This window comes from Lepidochelys kempii, chromosome 25 (genome assembly GCF_965140285.1).
Source record: "Lepidochelys kempii isolate rLepKem1 chromosome 25, rLepKem1.hap1, whole genome shotgun sequence".
In the NCBI taxonomy this organism is placed as follows: domain Eukaryota; kingdom Metazoa; phylum Chordata; order Testudines; family Cheloniidae; genus Lepidochelys; species Lepidochelys kempii.
The window spans coordinates 11,127,057-11,147,186 of NC_136404.1; the positions used below are offsets into that span (position 1 = coordinate 11,127,057).

The window sequence follows — 20,130 nt, forward strand, 5'->3', positions numbered from 1 at the left end:
CGCTCCGGGCTATGTACGTGTTTGCATTGCTAGCCCGGGCTGACACCCATGCCGCCATGTCTTCACCGCTATTCGTAGCCTTGCTAACTAGATTAAAGCTAATTTGGGTATGTCTACGTGGCACACCTTCCATTGCAGTGTAGGCCTGCCCTGAGATCATGGCCTCATTGTACTCGGGGCTGTACAGAGACATAGAGACAGTCCCTGCTCAAGAGACCTCACAGTCTAAATAGTCAGCAGAAGGGGACATGATTTACCCAAGAGCACGCGGTAGGTCAGTGGCAGAGGTAGGATTAGAACCCAGCACTCCTGGCTCCGCAGCCGGGCCAGTGCTCGAGCCACCCAGCCTCGATTTCCCCCTGCTGCCACCACTAGTGCTGATACACATCCAGTAAGAAAATTTAAGGTGCCCCCCACCGCCCAGGTGAAATTTGGCTTGCACAGTATTTCATCTCCCCACGCAAAATAACCCTGGCCTGTCAAAGCTGCAGATGCTCGTCCCCTCCCAACCCACCAGGGAGCAACCAGCTGCCACTTTAACAGACCTGATCGCATCTTGTTCTAATCCATACATCCAGCGTAGTTGTTGTGTTTGTTTTTCCTTAATTCCTATCGGCTCAGTTTCTCTCTCTCCACCTCCAGCTGCCCTCGCCTTTAATTCCCCCCTCCCTCCACTTTCCCTCTCTCCCCGATCTCCCTGTTCTTTATTTACAGCCACCTTCTCTCTAGCAAGGAGAGCCAGTTGGCAATTTCACACCTCAGGTTGGGCTAGGCGCCAAGGAGCAGCCGGCATGTCTAGCCAGGGACAACCAGGGAAGATGGGATGGAGAAGGCTAAAAAAGGAAGAGATTTAAACCCCCCCTCCATGCATACATGCAACTTTCTTTTTGCCTGCTCAATTTCAGCTTCTTTTATCCCTCCCTCCCTTTCCCCTGGTCAGTTTCACTAGGCTCTGTCCTCTGGGAGGAATTGAATCTATTGATGCTTCCTTAGGGGATGCTCCATAAAGAGCAGGGATCTGGAGAAAGGGCATTTTCTCTCCTTCCTCCCTTTTCCTGTTGCAGGGGAATGACACTTCTTTGAGAGCCGGGAAGGGGGGGTGCTAGGTATCTGTCCCTCCAGCTGGTGCCTTGCTTCTTGCTGAAGGTCTCTGTAACCTTTGCAAACTAGAGGGAGCTGTGCCTGCAAAAACCATAGGGCCAGGAGGAGGAGGCGAAAAACCCTTTGACGTATCAGGAGCAACGATTGCAAAGAGGCTTCCAGACCTTCCAGCCACCGATTTTTTTTTTTTATCTCCCGCCTTTCCCCAAATCATCCCAACAACCGCATCAAAACTATGACCGGCTTCCTGAAGCTGCAGCTCCTGCCATCCTTCCTCCCAAAAGTAGCCCGCAGGTCCCTGAAAACAAGAAACTGATGGATGCAAAAGGCTGAAAAGTCTCTTCCCACCCCAGCCCCCTTTTCTTTGTGCAGTTGCCTTGCAAAAAGCTACTGGTGGTATCTGGAGATCACTGTTGCAGTTGTTCAGGCTGTGTTGTGTTTGCAGTTACTTTCCTGGATCCTGTAAAGGAGACGAGCTCTCAGGGAAAGCATCATAACAACCCTCTCAAAATCTAACAAAGGAGAAGAAAGCTATAACTGGACTCTTCCAAGCTAGACTTTTGCTAAAGTTTTCCAGTCCTGCTTTTGTGAATGTCTCTTAAGAGGGAGGAGGTTTGATTTTTTTTTTTTTTTTTTTGGGTAAGATCTCTGCTTATTTGGGCTTTGGAATAAATCACTCTCTTCCCCCCCACCAGAAATAAAAACCGAATGATGGATGTGTGCCAATGTGTACTGGAGATTGTCTTGTTTGTCCAGGAATTGCGTGTGTGAGGGTTTGACGCTTCAGCAACCTTAACTGTAAACCAAGGAAGTTTCTGGTGGCGATGGGAAATAAATATATACACAGCTTCGTATCTGACAAGAAACGGTAGCTGGGAGGTGATTCCATTCCCTGGATATCTTAAAGGATTCTAACTGGATAGACAAAGACTTACGAGAACCGGTGGTTATATATTTATGTATTTAAGAGGAACTTTGTAAAGGCAGTTTTAAAATGGATATTAATGTGCCTGGCTAGTGTTTGAACGGGTGAGGTGTTCATTGTCTAGGGTTGTTTTTGTTTTTTAAATGTTTCTTTCCAGACCATAGAAAATTGTCTTTGCGGGATGCTCTATTGTTGCTTAGATCTGATCGTTCCATAATGAACTGGTAAATTTCTTTTCTCTCTCTTTCTTTCTCCTTTAAAAGCGCTAATGCTTTGTAAATGCTCAGTATCGCAAATCCGTTTTAGGGATTAAAACCGATCTCTTGGAAAGACACTCTGGAGCTTTCATTCGAGACAGGTTTTTGGCTGTGTGTGTCTATTTTTTGAAGCTTAGTGCAGGGGAGATTAATTTTTTTTAAAAAAAAAAGACTTTTTCTCCCCTCAATTGTCCATTGCATTTGAACTGGTAATAGAATGTGAAAACCTTCCGTGATCCAACCCCCACACAGAGATCTGGTTTGATGTAAGTATTTTATTTCATAAGGTCTATAGGATCTCCAGACAGGAGTGTGTTGCTTTTCATTTTGTGTTAAACACCTTTGAAACCCTCTTCTATTAAAGGGAGAGAGGAAATTTCATTTCCAACTCCTGGAGCAGCTCGCTCTGGGATAAGACATCAGTCTGAGACATAAACATTGGAGACCTCTCGATGCTCAGGGTCTCCTGAAAGGAAGATGAATGACACCCAATTTGGATTATAAATCATGGGGAGCCGCTAAGGCTTATCTGATGGCAGCTTGAGAATTCTTCCAAACCCACTTGTTCTGCCCAGAGAGGTCGGGGTTTTGTTGTCAGGCTGGAACAAATGGCCAAGTGGCTGAAAGATTACTTGAGTTTTGGGAGCAGGAGGTCTCCTCCACAGCCCCCGAAGCCCGACTACACAGAGAGTGAGATCTTAAAGGCTTACAGAGCACAGAAGAGCCTGGACTTTGAGGATCCCTATGAAGACAGCGACAATAAACTGGAGCCAGATCCCGGGGGCTCGGGATCCCCAAATATGGCAGCTGCTGGTGGCTGTGCGGAAGGGAAATACACCTCCCCAAAACACAGGCTTATCAAAGTGGAGTCCACTGACCTGAACAGGAGCAAAGCTCTGTTGGAGACGGCAGCTGAGGAGCTGAAAGGCAGGCAAGAGCAGGTAGGTGCTGGGAGCAAGGGGATTTACTGAGCTGGTGTCCTTCAGGGGTCTGATCACACTCAGGCCTCGCCCTCTCGGCCTGTGGTCACATCACATCCCTCATGCTAAGCAGGGCTGGGTCAGGTTGCTGCTTGGATGGGGATTTCCAAGGTGTTGCATGCAGGGGGATTCTATAACTGGTGCTCTTTGCTCTGAGTCAGGGCTCTTCTGGAAGTGGTAGGGCGTACTGCGCAGCAGGCGATGTCCAGCTGATCCTGAATGCTTTCTGTGAGAGCTGGTGTGTTCAGCCCAGCAGCCTGGCCAGAGGCCGACTTGGGTGAGGATGCGGGGCTTCCATGAATTCACCCCGATGTTTCAGTTAGATGCAGCATTGTTCGCTTCCCATCCTACAGTGCTTTGGGGTGAGCTATTACGACGAAACGGCTGCTGGTTGTGCCCCAGAGATGGCTGCATTTTGGCGGTGTGTGCAATTACGCCCAAGGGGAGAGTTTGCTGGGTATTGTGGGATATACCCATGAATTGGAGAAAGGAAGGAGGGAGGGGGAGAGAGGACCGCAGCCTGGGGCTCCATGGGCAGGGAAAGGTTTCAAGCGGCAGCCACGCTTTTCGGTTTGTTTCACCTTCTGGCAAGAAATGTGCAATAAATGATCCTTCCTGACAGCATCAGGGAAAGAGACGACTTTCTGATTTCATAGCTCTGGAGCTGAGGACTGGGGCCCAGGAGACCTAGAGTTGATTCCCAGCTCTCCCACCAATGCCCAGTGGGACCTTGTGCAAGTCCCTTCCCTTCTTTCAGGCCATGGTTTTCCATCTGTAACATGGGGCTAAAATGCCCCGTCCTTTGCTGCAGCCTGTCTGTCTCGTCTGGTTAGATTGTAAGCTTTTCAGGTCTCACTACGCATAGGTACAATGCCTAGTGCTATGAAGCCTGGTCTCATCTGGGGCGTCTCAGTCCTCCTGGAATACCGGTCATTATCAATGCTATGTAACACTTTCCCAATGGCATTTTCTGTATTTGTTCCTGTGACAGTCACTGAGCCTCGTCTCTCCAGCCCAGATCCAACCATGCTAGTCCTCCGGAGCTGCCCATGCAGAGAGCATGCTGAACTGCACGGGGAGGTGGGAGGGGGGCAGCTTTGGAGCGTCGCTCAGCGTATACCTGGGGTTGTCCAGCAATCACTCATTCTGGGCATGTCAGTGGTGCAGGAACAGCAGAGGGCTAAGTCTGTAACAGGCCTGGCTCAATAGGGGTTGCAACCTGCTGCACTCAGTGGTCCTCTTTGGAGCAGTGGATCCATGGGCGTATTATTCTGCTGCTGCTTAGGGGTAGCTGTGCCAATGCTTGCCCATTCAGATCGTGCCCATGGGCACTGATGCGGGGACACCTCTGCCCCGTTCACTGGACTCTGGACGCATCCTTTCCATTTTCCGTTGAACTGTGGGCGCTACTGTTCCATGAAGGAGATGGGGGACGCCATGGATACGTCTACCCTGCAGTCAGGAGGGGCGACGGTAGGATGTGTCGCGTACCCCAGTGAGCATAGCAGTGAAGTCATGGCAGCAGGGGCAGAAGCCCAGGTTAGCTGGTCGAGCGCATTCCGAAGGACCCGGGCGAGCTTGTACCCAGGAGTCTATATTTAGCGAGCGAGTGTGGACAAAACCAGCTTGCATATGTCTTGTGATTGCTGGGTAGACATAGGGTACAGAGGAGTGGGGAGGCAGGACTCAACAGGCTGGGAGTGCTGCCAAAGGAGAGATCAGCGCGCTGACCCCTCTGTCGGGGTCACAGATGATGGGGATGGGTCTGCAGTGGCTGTAACACGGGGCCGGTGCAGCAGGCGAGGGGTTCGTCAGCACGTCAGTGAGCTCATGGAGGAGGGTGTGAAATCTAGACCAAAGCGTGAAGCCGTTGGCAGGCTCAGCTCCATACGACTGCTGCTGGGATCACAGGTTCCTGCCCTCCTTAGCACCCCTGCTCTCAGCCTTATTAGCAGTGACGTGTGGCAGGCAGAGGTGCCGCTGGCCCAGAGGGATTTTTCACACCTCTCTCCACATGCAGCCCACGTGTCACCATAACCCCATCCCAGCATGCCCAGCGATCGCTAACGAGCCCCACTGTGGGAGAGGTCAGTGTCGCTGTCCCCCCAGGGGGAAGTGAGGCCCGGGGAGAGGGGACGCGACAGCGGCAGAGCTGGGATTAGAACCCCCGTCTCCCCACTCCTCCACTCTGCCTCCTCGTCATAATTAAAGCATCAGCCATAATTCTCATCTTCAGCCTCTGCCTTTGATGGTTAATTCATTGGTGACGATAAGGGGGTGACATTTAATACCGGGAGCGACGGTGCTTTGGGTGCCGAACTCCAGCCACCCCCTGCGAGAGGCCCGAGGATTTCTGCGCGAGATCAGGTGGAGGGGTGAGCTGGGAGGACGTTGTACCCGGTTTATGGATTCAGGCTGTCAACCACAGACTGCCAGCTCACCTAACCCACACCTGAATCATCCCTGTGACCCTGTAACGCGGCTGTTCTGCAGGAGGGCTTGGGCTTGACGGCAGCTGCAGGTTATGTCACAAGCCATTAGGAAGGTGAGCAACTCTACAGGCAGAAATAACCTAGCTCTGACCTTGACTGCATGAGAGTCTAACCATCCTGGGTAACCGTGCAGCCAAAGGCTGGTGGGGGAGGGGGGCTTAGGACTGCATTCCTTTAGTGGGTTACCCGGAGGAAGAAAGCCCCCGTTTCTTTTAGAGAGGTCGCTACTCTGCCGTAAGACTAGCACTGCCAAACTCAGCAGCAGCGTGGTCTAGTGGTGAGAGCAGTGAGCTAGCGCACCTGGACTCTGGTCCTGGCTCTGCCACTGCCCTGTTACGTGACCTTGGGCAAATCCCTTCCCTTCTGGGGCCCCATCCATCCTCTCTCTTTAGATCATAAGCGTTTCTGGGCAGGGGGTGTCTCTCACTATATGAACATGCAGTGCCCAGGGCAAGGGGGGCCCTGATCTCGGTTGGGATCGCTAGGCAGCACTGCAATAATATGATGTTTACTTGATAGTGCCTCGGTAAAGCGGGTACGTATTGTCACCCCCCCTGTGCTGATGGAGACGCTGCAGCTGGGGACGCGTGACTGCAGCATGTGTGGACGTCCCAGGGTAGGTCTACACTGCAGGCGGGGAGTGTGATCACAGCACGCATGGACATACCTGAGGCTCCGTTCTAGCGAGCTCAGGTACTAACAGCAGGGAAGCTGTGGCAGCAAACACTTCAGCACAGGCTCATCCCCCCCCGGGCGTACCCAGGTCCTGGCTGGGGGACATGTACAACCCCCCCCCCCCCGAAGCTCACGCCGCCAGGGTTTCTTTGCTGTTGGTGTCTGACCTAGCTAGATCCCAGCTAGCGCTGGCATGTCCATGCCTGCTGTGATCACCCTCCCCGCCTGCAGTGTAGACCTACCCTGAGACTTGCCCACGATCAGTGCCTGAGCTAGGAAGAGGAGCCAGGAGTCAGAACGCCCTGTGTGTTGATCACTAGACCATGCCCCCTCTCAAAGAGCCTGGTCCTCCTCTCATTTACACCAGAATTTACTCTGGAGTGACTCTGATTACTGCTGGTTTACACCAGAGTATATGAAAGGGGAAGTCAGGTCCTCTGTTCTCACCGTGATAATATCAAGCACATTTCTGCTCCCCCCTAAACTATTCCTTGACCTTGTTTGTAGTGTCCTAGGGGATGTTTTCGTTTCCCTTTTGAACTGGGCCACATGTTCCTCTCTGCTACTGATCACCTTGCGTTCAGAGACAGTCCCTGCTGGATGCTGGCCTTTGCTGGCCATACTTCTCACTAGGGGAGCTATCTTTCTTTAAATCTATGCGTGAAGTTGTTGCATACACACACCTTACATTTATACAGTGCCTTTCTTCCCAAAGCATGTTACATATGCAGGGAACGCTCACCCAGCACTGAAATGCAGCCACCTCTGGGGTGGAACGCGGTAACTGTTTTAACAGTGCACAGCAACACTGCACAGGGATGATTCATCCACTGCTGAAATGCAGCCAACTCTCAGGTGACCGGTGACAGCTGTTTAACAGTGCCTCTGCATAGGGCTCACTCACCCAGCCCCGAAATGCAGCCATCTCTGGGCTGGAACATGGCCGCTTTAAGAGCACACAGCAACACTGCACAATAGTTCAGGAGGTGAAAAAGAAGCCAGACAGTCATTTCCCCATCTGGAATTTGAGCAGGACACAGGGGCTAACGCCCTGCCCCTGGCAGAGAGCTCCCTGGGGTTGGTAATGAGTACAGCTGATCAGCAGCCCTGCCTGTTTTCCCACCCAGATCCCACCCAGGCCTCATGCTACTGGCGTGAGGTCTCAGCATGAGGGGCTGTGATCAGTTGGGCTAGTGCCCTTTCCTCACAGTAGCTGCAGGTGCCAGTTCGAGCCCGGCTGCCATTTCCTCTGTCTTCCCTGATGAGCATCAGCTTCTGCCAGCACCACGCGAATGCTGGGGTCCCCCACCGGCTGGCGAGCTCCCCCATCTCCGACCCTCCACCCGCGCCCTGCAAAGGGGCAGGAGTCCCCGTGCCAATCGGACCGCTCCCCCATCTCTGATCCCTGGCTGTCAGTCAGGCCTTGTCCCCCTGCTTGCCGCTCGCTGCCCCCGACAGCGTGTTAGACACGCTCAAACAGCCCGCGGAGGAAATGTTTTGAGAGCTGCAGGCAAATGAGACAGGCGCATGGCAATTGCCTCTCAGCCGCTCCTCGAAGCAATTACCCTGCTTCTCCCCTTTTGTGTCTGTGAATTGAGCGCTGAGAAATGAGGTGGATTGACAGCGCTGCGGGCCGATGTTTTCTTTACCCACAGAGCGGGTGCGCTCTGGGCTGTCACAGGACAAGACATGCCCGCGTACACACACAGACGCTCTCTGGCCAGCCTACGCGCCTCTACCCCCTGACCTAGAGGAGCGGGGAGAGCGGTCTCCATCCTGCTGAGACTGGCAGCCAAGGCAGCGCTAAATGCGTTCTGCCAGCTCTGAGATGGCCCTGAGACCAAATAACGCCCTGCACTGAGCAGCCACCGGATGGCAGCTTCTCTCAGGCCTCCCTGCCCCAGCCTGGATTCAGACCAGAACCCCAGAAGCGAAAGGCTCCAAAGCCACAAGGCCACACAGTCCCACTGATTTCATTGCTTTCTATTACCTCTCCACCCAGGGCGTAGCACTCCCTGTCTCTGCAGCTGTACGTCAGGCTCAGACTTGAGCTCGCTTGCTGCCTCTCTGCCTCCAGAGATGTGGGATCGGCTGTGACAAAGCTTAGGCCAGATCCTCAGTGGTATTTAGGAGCCTAATCTGGGTCTTAATGCCTTCCTTCTCCATCACACTCTGCAAAGATCTCCCAGCAAACCCATGGGAAGCATGTGAAAGGCAGGCTGGTGTCACTAGCCCTGTGTCACCGATGGGGAAACTGAGGCAGGGGCTTGCCCGAGATCATGCAGCGAATTGGTGTCAAAGCTGGAAGTAGGACTCAGGGCTTTCCAGGCTCACATCTCCTCTCCTTCTCTCTGCACTTTTCACCTGGCCTCTGATGAGATGAGCTTGCTGGTGTCCTCAGGTTTGGGCTGCTACCTGGCTCTGACTGGATTCCTAGTTTAACTCCTATGTCCATAGAGAAATCGTAGAATTGTAGGGCTGGAAGTGATCTCGTGAGCTCACCTAGTCCAGCCCCCTGCACTCAGGCAGGACCAAATAACCCTAGACCATCCCTGACAGGGGTTTGTCCAACCTGTTCTTTAAAACCCCAAATGATGGGGATTCAACAACCTCCCTTGGGACCCTGGTCCAGAGCTTAACTCCCCTGAGAGTTAGAAAGTTTTCCCTAATATCTAACCTAACTCTCCCTGGCTGCAGATTAAGCCCATTGCTTCTTGTCCCGCCTTCAGTGGTCCCGGAGAGCAATTGGTCACCATAGTCTTTATAACACCCTTGAGCATACTTAAAGGCTGTTTTAACATTTCCTCATCCATGTGGACGCAGTGAAGTCCCTTTGTCTCTTATTTTAATTCCCACCGATCTGGGTGCTGGGGGAGAGGGACTCCTGCTGGTAGGGCTGATCAGTGCCCTGGGCTGCTTCCCCGGGTTGCTCCTGCAGCTGGGATGTTTGGGTGCCGCTGGGCCTGGCCCTGCCTTTTCTGCGCTGAGTGTTGCCCCTCCTTGCCCGCAGGGCGATGCTGACAGCGAGTACTCTGACCCCTTCGATGCCCGCCAGGAGCAGCCAGGGGACACCAAGGAGCTGGTGCCGGAGAACAACGGCTACATGGAGCCCTATGACGCCCAGCGGGTGGTGGCAGGTGAGAGACACCAGGGCAGGAGCAGTCGCCAGGGGTGGGGCAGGACCCTGTGCTGCATGGAGCAGCTCCTAGCTGCGACTGCACGGGGGGACTGGGGCAGGGCTCTGTGACGCTGCTTCTCGCTCTCACTGAGGCACCTGTGCCCAAGGGGAAGGACAAGGCTGTTATCAACTCCCCTGCCTGGCTTGCTAGCCCCTTGGGTGAGTAGGAGGGCACCCAATGTACCCCCCCCCTGCACATGGGCACCTGGCACCCAATCTCCCCCCCGCACATGGGATCCTGGCACCCAGTGTACCCACCACACATGTGGGCACCGGGCACCCAGTGTACCCACCCATGCATGTGGGCACCTGCTGTGTGGCACCCAATCCCTCCAGGTATATGAGCATCTACTGCCACTCTCCCCACCCCCTCGCCTGCACATGGCCTCCTGCTGTCTGCCCGCCATGCCCTGGCACACGTCTATACACGGGCTCCTCGGCCCAGCCTTGGCCCTGCCCAACTAATCCCCTTTCGCTGGACTCCCAGATTTCCAGGGGAAAGGCGACTGGGAGGGCCGGCGGGGGAAGAAGTGCCTGCAGGGCCTGCAGCTTTACGACACCCCCTATGAGGAGCAGGAGCGAGATCCCGAGGGCGGCCCAGCCAGCCCGGCCCGCGAGAGCCGCCTGCCCCAAGATGACGAGCGGCCAGCGGACGAGTACGATCAGCCCTGGGAGTGGAAGAAAGACCACATCTCCCGGGCCTTCGCAGGTATGTCCCGCCCTGTTCCGCTGAGCCGGCAGAGCCCCCGGGAAGGGCCAGTCTCTGTGGGGAGGGGAGTGGCACAGTGCCAGAGACATGGGGCTCTGCTGGAGCCTGGGAGGGCATGGCTCTGGGGCTAAGCCTCAGGTGTGAAATCCCCAGGAAGCTCATTCTGCCTAGGCAGGTGGCTTCAGCTCCAGGCATTTCCTGTGCGGGGCCCTTTCCAGCGAGATCATGAGCCCTGGAATCCCTGCTGCTCTGCCTGAGCATCAAACCCCCCAGAGCACTTTCCAGTAGGCTCAGGGGGTTCACCCTAGAGTCCTTCGACTACAATCTCCTGGCCCCCATGGGGCTGTGTGTCCAGCTGATGCCCCAGGTGGGTTGCATGTCACTGGGGTTGCAGCTCCGTGGTCCTTTGGGATCCTCTAGGGTGAAAGGTGCCATCGGGATGTAATTGATTAACAAGAGCCAGTCATGGGAAGCAGCCCTGATGGTGCCAGAAAAGGGAGGGAGTGGCAGGGACCTGGTGCCCCGGCCTCCTGCCCTGCCCCGGCATAGCAGTGGGAGTTGGCACCAGAGGGAAAGGATGTGGCATTACTAATGGCACCTTCAGGGCCCATCAGGCCAGGGGCTCCAGTCCAGTCCCAGACCGGCTCTAAAGAGCCCTGCTGCAAAGAAGCCACAGGCCCGAACCTGCAGCCTCTGCAGTCTTCCCATTGGCTTCAGTGGCCTCTGAGTCCGGCCCAATGAGCCGAAGGAGCAAAGTAATGTAACTGGGAAATGGGATGCGGGGTTCCTCTGAGGCTCAGGTGGCAGGGATCAGGCACAGAGAGTGGGGCTGAGGGCAGAGTTTGGATCCAGAGCTCTGACGTTGTTTGCTTGGGTTCCAGACGCTCGGCGTCCCCCATCTTGATGGACGCGTGGGCAGACGGGCACTGGGGGACGCGGGCTGAAGCTAAGAGGAATCCAAGGAAGGGTCAGGCCTGACGGAGCTTCTCCCCACCAGGCTGGGTACAGGGCGGGGGGGGCATTTGTGGGGCAGGAGTTCACCCTCCTTTGGCCCTGGACCAATGATACTGGCTAGAGATGGGTGCAGTGTCCTCCAGGTACCCAGGTGTGGGGCCCAAGGCTGCTGCTGGGTTGATGAGACTATGGCTTACTGGCAGCGGAGGGTGGAACCAGCAAGGGGGACTCAGTGCTCCGCTGAGCCGGGGTCGGGGAGACTGTGGCCCAACCAGGAGCAGCCTGCCACCTCTCCCTCCCCGTGTAATGCATTTTTCCCCCCCACCCAAGCAGTGCAGTTCGAAAACCCCGACTGGGAACGCCCCTCCTCCCTGAACAAAGAGCGCCGTCAGCCACCAAAGCACCTGACGGCAGGCCCCAAGCACAGCCGATCGCACAGCCCGGAGCGCAGTCCCCCCATGGCCGAACGCGTGGACCCCTCGCTGCCACTGGAGAAGCAGGTGTAAGTCCCAGGGGCGGGCAAGCCTGGCAGCTGGATGGGCACCAGCATCCTTTAGATCCATGGTTCCCTGCCTGCTCCGGATGCCCTGATGGCAGGCCACACAGGGCGGGAGCTGAGGCTGTACCATGCCCCCAAGCCAGCCATGCTGGGTGCAGCTGTGGCCAGAGCTCTGAGCCCATAATGTATTCGTCCCAAGATGCACTGGGGCAAGGCGTGCGTACGGGTCATTGGTCAGAACACAGCGCTGAGCTCGGGAGCTTTGAGCCACGAGCACCGTCACATGCCACGGAAACTGTTACAGACCTCGGGACCCTGGAGGAAATCTGGGAGTTTGACCTCTCTCCTCCCAGAGGATGGTTTGCAATCGCCCCACAATGCACCACAGTTCGGGGCACCACTGGGCATTCTGGGATCCGTGCCCAGAAGACACTGCTGCTGCCACGGCCAGGGCCCACAGGGGGTAAGTATTTAAGTCATTCCAGAGTGCCCCGTGCGGACAGGCCTGGCTTGCGTCTCCTGCAGCCCAGCTGATTGCAGCAACAGGCCCCGCCTTCAGTCACCCTATGTCTTGGGTGGTCACTCACACCAGGGCAAAGGTTCTGGTAGCGTGTTGCTCCCACTCTCCACCGGTGTAAAAGACATCATGAGGTCCAGGGGGGTGGAGAAGAAGCTTGAGGGGTGGGATGGGAACAGGAGGTTGTGCTCTTGCCATGATAACACAGACCTTGCCTGAAGCGTGGCCAACCCCAAGCATTCAAAATTCCTGAGTCAGGCCCCCAAAAACCAAGAGATGGCCTTGAACAATCCTGGGATTAAAAACATTGTGGAGAGGAGGTTCTTTCAATTTACCTTCCTGGTTCTGAGCTTTCAGGGTGCTCTTGGGTTGTGTTTTCAGGATTTTCTCTGCAACTAGGAGAGCTAGATGCCCACTTAATCTTTTAAAGGAAAGCTGAGATTCTCCTGTATTCACCTGACTCCAGTAGCTGGGGATTTGAGAAAAGGCAGGCAACTAAAAGAAGATGTGTGAGGAGGGAGGTTCTGGAGCAGCCTCCCAATAGGAGGAGTGGGGGAAACCAACCTCACTTGTTTGAAGATAGACCTTGCTAGGTTTATGGCCGAAATGACACAATGGTGTTGCCTGGGTAGCAGGGGACTGGCCCAAAGACCCAGGAGCTCCCGTCTAGCCCTGTGTTCTACGTTCCTAAAAGCAGCAGGTATCGCAAGGCTGATGGTGAAATTGGGAGCACTGGGAGCTCTGTGTCTGTCGCTGTGTGACCCTCTCCTCTCCCCCCACCCCAGGTGGTACCATGGCTCCATCAGCAGAGCGGACGCCGAGACCCTGCTGACTCTGTGCAAAGAAGGCAGCTACCTGGTGCGGAACAGTGAAACCAGCCACCACGACTACTCCCTGTCACTCAGGTGAGACGCCCACTCGCTGTCTTTCCCAGCCTCTGCGGAGAGCTGCTGGGTCGGGGAATTGTCTGCAGCGGGGGTGCTCGCGCCCTGCAGCTCTATGACCCAGCCACCTGGAGCTTCCCAGGTGGGCGGTCATTAATTAAACTGGCGGCCCCACCAGGGGGAGCTGTTAGCCCTGTTGCAAAGATGGGGAAACTGAGGCACGGAGCAGGGAAGGTCTGGTCCCCAGTGGTGAGATATTGGCAGACTTGGGTATAGAACCCAGGAGGTCTGACTCCCAGGAGGGTTAAGCACAAATTGGTAGCTAACTCCCATACACTCCTTGAAAGTCCCAGGCTAGACTACACTACAAGGTCCAAGCGTAAAACCCAGGAGTCCTGATTCCCACTCCCCCTGCTCTAACCACTAGACTCCCCCTTTCTCTCCCTCTCTCTCTCACTTCCCAGGGCTCCCATGACACCTCTCTCTGCAGGTCGGAGCGAGGGCTCATGCCCACGGTACGTGCGTGGGAGAGAAAGCATCTCTCTGAATCCCTGTGTAGTGCAGGGAGCCGGTGTGTCATTGCCTGTGACCTGCTGTCACCTCCAAGGGGTGTGGGGGGGAGGTGTGTGGGGGGGGTGGAGGGGAGAAGCTGGTTGCGTGGCCTGGGAGGAGATGGAGACACGGGCTGCAGAAACTGACGTGGCTCGACGGTATCGGAGGAGAGCAGCGGAGCGGTGGCATCAATACACTTCACTTCTTCCAGGCGTCGGATGCCTCGCAGGCCGCGGGGGGCTGGTGGGGGGTGGCCAGGTGCTGTGCTCACTACATTCCTGCCCCACTCCCTGGCACTGGGGAGCCAGAGCTCCTGGGACACATGGTGCGTTGTGTTGGGGCATCTCGACTCCTGGCGCCAAGGGGGTTGATGTAGGTGACGTGACGGGGGCATTGAGGGGTGGTAACATGGTGTCGTCAGTCACTGCCCCGAGTGCCAGAGCCCACCGAACAGGGGGACGTCTCTGCTCTCCGGCCCTGTGGAGCCAGCCCTGGTCGTGCCCTATGGACGTGACCTTCTCCTGGAGGCTTTTGTTTGTTTTAAACCTGCTGCCTTTTAATTTCGTTGGGTGACCCCTGGTTCTTGTGTTATGTGAAGGAGCAAATAACACTTATTCACACTTATTCACACCTCTAACACTTATTCACACCTCTAACACTTATTCACACCTATTCATTTTCTCCACACCATTCGTGATCTTACAGACCTCTGTCACCGGGGTTCTCAACCTGTTCCGTGCTCAAGCCCCCTCAGCATGCTCTAAAAATGCCAGGGCCCAGTGGGCATGGCCGGGGGTGGGGGGGAACTCGGGGCTCCGGGCCGGGGGGGACCCTTGGGCATAGGCATAGTTTTACTTCTGTTTGCGGGGGCCAGGGCTGGCGGAGCTGGAACCAGTTCCGCACTGCGGGGGCCAGGGAGGGAGCGCCACCTCCACCCCCTGACTCCCGGGGGAGGGGTGACCGGATGTCCCGATTTTATAGGGACAGTCTCGATATTTGGGGCTTTGTCTTATATAGGCACCTATTACCCCCCTGCCCCTTGTCCCGATTTTTCACACTTGCTGTCTGGTCACCCTAGTGGGGGGATGCAACCAAAAAATATAACTCAAAGCGGGGGACTCAGTTAAAAAGTTTGAAAACCGCTCAGGATGCAGGCAGGAGAGGGGGGGTAGCTCAGGGTGCAGGCAGGGGTAGCTAGGGGCTGGGTGCAGACCCCTGGTTGAGAACCACGGCTCTATCCTGTCCCCCATTAGTTGTCTCTTTTCCAAATGGAACAGTCCCAGTCTTTTCAATCTCTCCTCCTACAAGAAGCTGTTCCATCCCCATCATCCATCTCTGAACCTTTTCCAATTCCAATAGATCTTTTCTGAGATGGGACGACCAGATCTGCACGCAGTATTCAAGGTGTGGATGTACCATGAATTCATATAGCGGCATTATAATACATTCTGTCTTATTACCTATCCCTTTCCTAATGGTCCAAATATTCTGATCGCTTTTTTGACTGTCGCTGCACGTTGAGTGGATGTTTTCAGAGACTCCAAGTTCGCTTTCTTGATGGGTAACAGCTAATTTAGACCCCATCATTTTGTATGTGTAGCTGGGATTATATTTTGCCAGGTGCATTACTTTGCGTTTATCACCATTGAATTTCATCTGCCATTGTAAAAAGAAAAGGAGGACTTGTGGCACCTTAGAGACTAACCAATTTATTTGAGCATAAGCTTTCGTGAGCTACAGCTCACTTGAAATCTGCCATTGTGTTGCCCAGTCACCCAGTTTTGCGAGATCCCTTTGTAACTCTTCACAGTCTGATTTGGTCTTAACTACCCTGAATAATTTTGTATCATCTGCAAATTTTGCCACCTCCCTGTTTACCCCTTTTTCCAGATCATTGATGAATATGTTGAACAGCCCAGGGCCCAGGACAGACCCCTGGGGGACACCACCATTTACCTCTCTCCCTTCTGAAACTGACCATTTATTCCTACCCTTTGTTTCTTGCCTTTAAACCAGTTACTGATCCATGAGAGGACCTTCCCTCTTACCCCATGGCTGCTTAACGATGGGCGAGTGGGTTTGTGCAGGAGGATGAGAGACCAGACTCTTGTTCCCAGCTCCTAGGTCAATGTGTGATCTGCTGGGTTAGCATAGCGGAGGGCTGGGCTCCCTTGTCCTGGGAGAAGGCTCTTGTTCCCAGCTCCAGGAGGGGAGTGGGGTCCAGTGGTCAGAGCAGGGGCCTGGGAATCAACATCTTGTAAGCTTAGGCCCTTAAGCTTCCCTCCTGGGGTGGGTAAGTTTTAAAGTCATTCCTGGCTGTCAAGGGCTTGGAGAGCCTTGGATGGGGGAGGAGCAAGAGGCCCGTTCTCCTCTCCCCAGGATCCTCCAGGCCCTTCCCCCGGCTCATGGGCACAATCTCCCCCGACAAGTAGCTCCCCGTGAACTCTCTGCCTGGAACATCTGCTTCTTATTAGCGGTCGGCAAGCACATCAAAGGGCCAGGCTGGCAGGCGCTTTGTCGGCTGTCTGTGCACAGAATGAGCCACACGGCCTGGGGAGCAGCCGGCATGAATATTTCATTGGGTTAATCGCAGCAGCATGCTCTGATCCCCGGGCCCCGCTCCCCCCGCCGCACGCTTTGAAATATTTATCCCCGCACAGGGATGGGAGCTGGGGTTGGCTCTATCTCTGCACGGTGTCTCCGAGGTAGCCCCCAGCCTGGCTCCGGAGAGCAGAGCAGCCCCTCTCCTGGCTGGCTTGGATCACGCAATCTGCCAGGGTGCTCAGGGATTCCTCAACCAGCAACATTCCTGCGCTGGGATCCGCCGGCCTGGAGATATTGCAGGACCCTGCTCCGATCCCCAGACAAAGCGGCCAGGTGTTGCTCCTGGGTTCTGTAGCTGGGACTGGTTTGCTGGGACGGTGAGTGAGTGGCTTCCGCTTCTCCGGGGCCTCAGATTCCACCACTGTGCAATGAGGAGGATACTATCATGGCAAATCACATGGCCTCCAGTGACTGCTGAGTACTGTGGCTACTTGGCAGCAGCTGGGCTAGAACTCGGAGCCTCCTGCTCCAAAAACCACCAGCTGTTGCTGTTTCAGATAAGGGAGAATCCCCAGCAACAGCTAACAGTATAGGCCTTATGACACACAGCTGAGCAGCTCTGCTTAGCATGACCATATCTCCCTCTAGTGGCTGACCGCAGCAAAGACAAGAGCTCAGGGCCAATGGGATTACTCCTGTGGCTCCAATGCGAGGGGATGCCCGTTGCTAATGATCTTTCCCCTTTGCCTCCATCCACAGGAGCAGCCAGGGCTTCATGCACATGAAGTTCACCAGGACCAGGGAGAGCAAGTATGTGCTGGGCCAGAACAGCGCCCCCTTCGAGAGCATCCCCGAGGTCATCCACTACTACACGGCGCGGGAGCTACCCATCAAAGGGGCCGAGCAACTCTCATTGCTGTACCCCGTCGCCGTGCAGACCCTCTGACGCGGGGGGGACGCTGGATGCTTGCTGACCGCGCAGGACAGGGGCTGCTCCCGCCCTGCCCGCCCCCAGAAGCACTGGCTCAAGGATGGGGCTGAAGGAGGAAGGGCTGGTCCGGAGCCTGCAGATGGGGAGGCCCCAGCCCAGCCCCCAGGGGCGAATGGGGTGGCACTTTGCGTGACCTGCCGTTTCAGCATAGGGGAGTCATGCTCCGAAGCAGCTATAGCAAGTCGCTCTGCCTGTAATGCTGCATCCAGCACCCTCCTGCTGTCCCAGCCCCTGCGTCCTGCTCTGGGGGGGTGGCCTTTGTCCTGGTAGGTCCCACACATGGAAGGGGTTAGCCCAGGGTCATCCCTTCTAGCCACATCTGGGAGCTCCTGCTTCGGGGCTGTTTGTCCCGGAGATTGTCCTGCTGTCCTTTTCCCTTCCCTTTCCCCTCCGCCCCCAGCTTGGTCTCTCCTCCTCCGGGATGCTGCTGGCCCCAAGGTCCTGCTGGGCCCTGCCCCTGAAAATCTCCTCTGCCCTTCTCTGGGGGGGGCTGTATCCCAGAGCCCCCCAGCCCATCCTGCTCGGAGAGACACTCCCAAGTTACTTCCCTCGCCTCCAGGCCTGTTTGAGCCCAGGCTTCCCCTTCCCTTGTGCAGCCCTGGGAGCTGCCAGTGTGGGGGAGGGGGTTTCCGAGCATGTCCCATCCTGGACAGTCCCCACCGTCCTGCCCTGGGAGGGACACGCCCGCCGCCCCCGGGAAGGCTCTGAGCACAATAACATGTAGAGACAGTAGGTTCATGTAACTGCCCTCCCGTGTCCTACCCCCGGTGTCATCTCGCCTGAGCCAGCTCCCCCCACCACTGCCCCGGCCCCCTGAGCCAGGTGGGCCCCCTCCCCCTCCAACCCGTTTCCCCCGGCGTGTGTGTGCGGGTCCGTCGCGCCGTGTGTGCTCTGTGCTGCCGTGGCAAATAGGTTTCCATTAAACGCCGTAGTCCAGACTCGGCCCCCGCCCGCCCGTCCGTCCGTCTGTCTCTGCCTGGCTGGGCAGGGGTCCCACCGGGGCCCCAGGGCTCCGTGCATTACTCACCAGGGGACGACGGGGCGAGAGCAGAGCTGGCCCCAGGGCTAGAGGGGCTTGGAGATCCGAGCCCAGAGAGAGCAGGTGACTTGCCAAAGCACCTCGTGATTCAGGAGCGAAAGCCCCATTTGCACCTAACTCCTTTGGGTGCCCTCGGGAGCTGGACTCAGTTTGGAGGAGGGGAGTTTCCCCTCCCCAGACCCCATTGGTGGGTCACCCCGTCCCCTCGATCCAGTGGACACAGCTCTTCCTGGAGAGCAGGGGGTCAGCCCGAAGGGGCCTTCCAGCCTCCTTTCCCCCAAGGGCGGCTCCCCTGCTGGGAGCTGAGTCTCCTCCCTCGGGCCCGGGTCTGGTAGCTGGGAGAGTTTCCTGGCCCCGCTTAACTGACCAAGCGCCAGCTAAATTAGCACCTGCAGCCGCAGTGCCACCTCCTGGGACGTGGCCACCCCCAGGACGTGAGGGGGGCAGCTCTCCCCCTCCTCAGCTCCTTCGGCACCTGTCTCCTTCCTGCCCTGGGGTGGGGGGGACTTGTGGCTCCCTGGCCCATTCAGCCCTGGGCCTCTGCCCACAAGCGCCAGTTAATGCCCATGGTGGTGGTGGCTCTTCTGATCTGGGCTGGTCCCCCCAGCTCTCCAAGTAGCCCTCCATGGGGAACGGCCAACCTAGGCTGGATTGGGGCTGGGGGCCTAGTGGGGAAGATGGCCTCCTGCTGCCTGTTTTAGCCTTGCCCCACTCCCAGCCCCCCGGCCCACTCCCCCAGCCACTGGAGGGGTTAGAGCCCTCGCTGGGCCTGGGCAACAGGCCTAACCTGGCACCCCATTAGTAGGGCAGAGGGGCCATGATCTGATGTGGGGGTGGGTGGGGAGAAATGGGCCCAGCGCCGACATGATGGGCCTGGCCCAGCCCCCCCAGAGCAGGCGGTGTCCAGGCAGAGGCGATACACGGCTCAGGGGGATGTGGTGGAGAGACCCCCGCACTGAGGGCTCGGCAGCTGCCATTCCTGATGGAGCAGGAGTGGGGTGACCAGATGTCCTGATTTAATAGGGACAGTCCCGGTATTTGGGGATTTTTCTTATCTAGGTGCCTATTACCCCCACACACACTCTGTCCTGATATTTCATATTTGCTATCTGGTCACCCTCGGCGTGGGGGAAGCCTCCGGGACACAGACGGAGCGAGAGAGACGCCAAGGGCTCTGCTCAGCCAGCGGGTCCTCCCCGGCCCTTCCCGTCACGCCACTCGGGGTGCCTGCACCTTGCAGGCTCTCACCAATCGCCGGCTCTGGGCAGCCCCCTTCCCCCACACCTGGACAGGCGGACACATGGCTGGGTGGACACCGGGGCGCCCACCCGCAGTCGAGCCAACGCACGGCGCTGTATGAGGGGGTGACAGGCTGACTGCAGGACACCCGTACGCATGGGCACGGATGCACGTCGGTGACGCTGGCTAACGGGCTGCAGGTGAGTCCCCCGGCCCGGCCCCGGGGCGAACCCCGCCCGCCAGCTCCTAGCCCAGGGGACTGGCCCCTGCCCTGCTCTGCAGCCGCACCCCCTGCCTCATGCCCTCCAGCCGCGTGCCCGGCGGGGGCAGCGTTCTGCTGTGAGTCCAGACGTGCTGCACATGGGGGGGGTCTGATTAATTCATAGATGGGGGGGCACCCAGCGCCCTTCCCATCAGCCGTGTGTGTGTGTGGGGGGGGTCTGATTAATTCATAGATGGGGGGGCACCCAGCGCCCTTCCCATCAGCCGTGTGTGTGTGTGGGGGGGGGGTCTGATTAATTCATAGACGGGGGGGCACCCAGCGCCCTTCCCATCAGCCGTGTGTGTGGGGGGGCATAAGCTGCTGCCTCCCCT

General features: G+C 56.7%; 1 protein-coding gene across 4 annotated transcripts; it reads left to right on the forward strand.

Annotated features, from left to right (window-relative positions):
- The first annotated feature begins 922 nt into the window (after nt 1-922).
- SHD (Src homology 2 domain containing transforming protein D) lies at nt 923-19,961 on the forward strand. 4 transcript variants are annotated; one of them, XM_073324022.2, is made up of 8 exons: nt 923-2,549; nt 2,648-3,224; nt 9,441-9,567; nt 10,096-10,317; nt 11,602-11,773; nt 13,073-13,192; nt 13,636-13,686; nt 17,027-19,961. In XM_073324022.2, exons 2-8 carry the CDS (start codon nt 2,892-2,894, stop codon nt 17,211-17,213), a joined length of 1,212 nt encoding a protein of 403 aa, XP_073180123.1. In that variant the 5' UTR covers nt 923-2,549; nt 2,648-2,891; the 3' UTR covers nt 17,214-19,961. The 4 variants fall into 4 exon arrangements, with proteins under 4 accessions (XP_073180123.1, XP_073180125.1, XP_073180126.1 ...); XM_073324024.2 differs by having other exon boundaries at nt 924-3,224; nt 11,605-11,773; nt 17,027-19,959; XM_073324025.2 differs by lacking the exon at nt 13,636-13,686 and having other exon boundaries at nt 925-3,224; nt 17,027-19,959.
- Nucleotides 19,962-20,130: the final 169 nt, after the last annotated feature.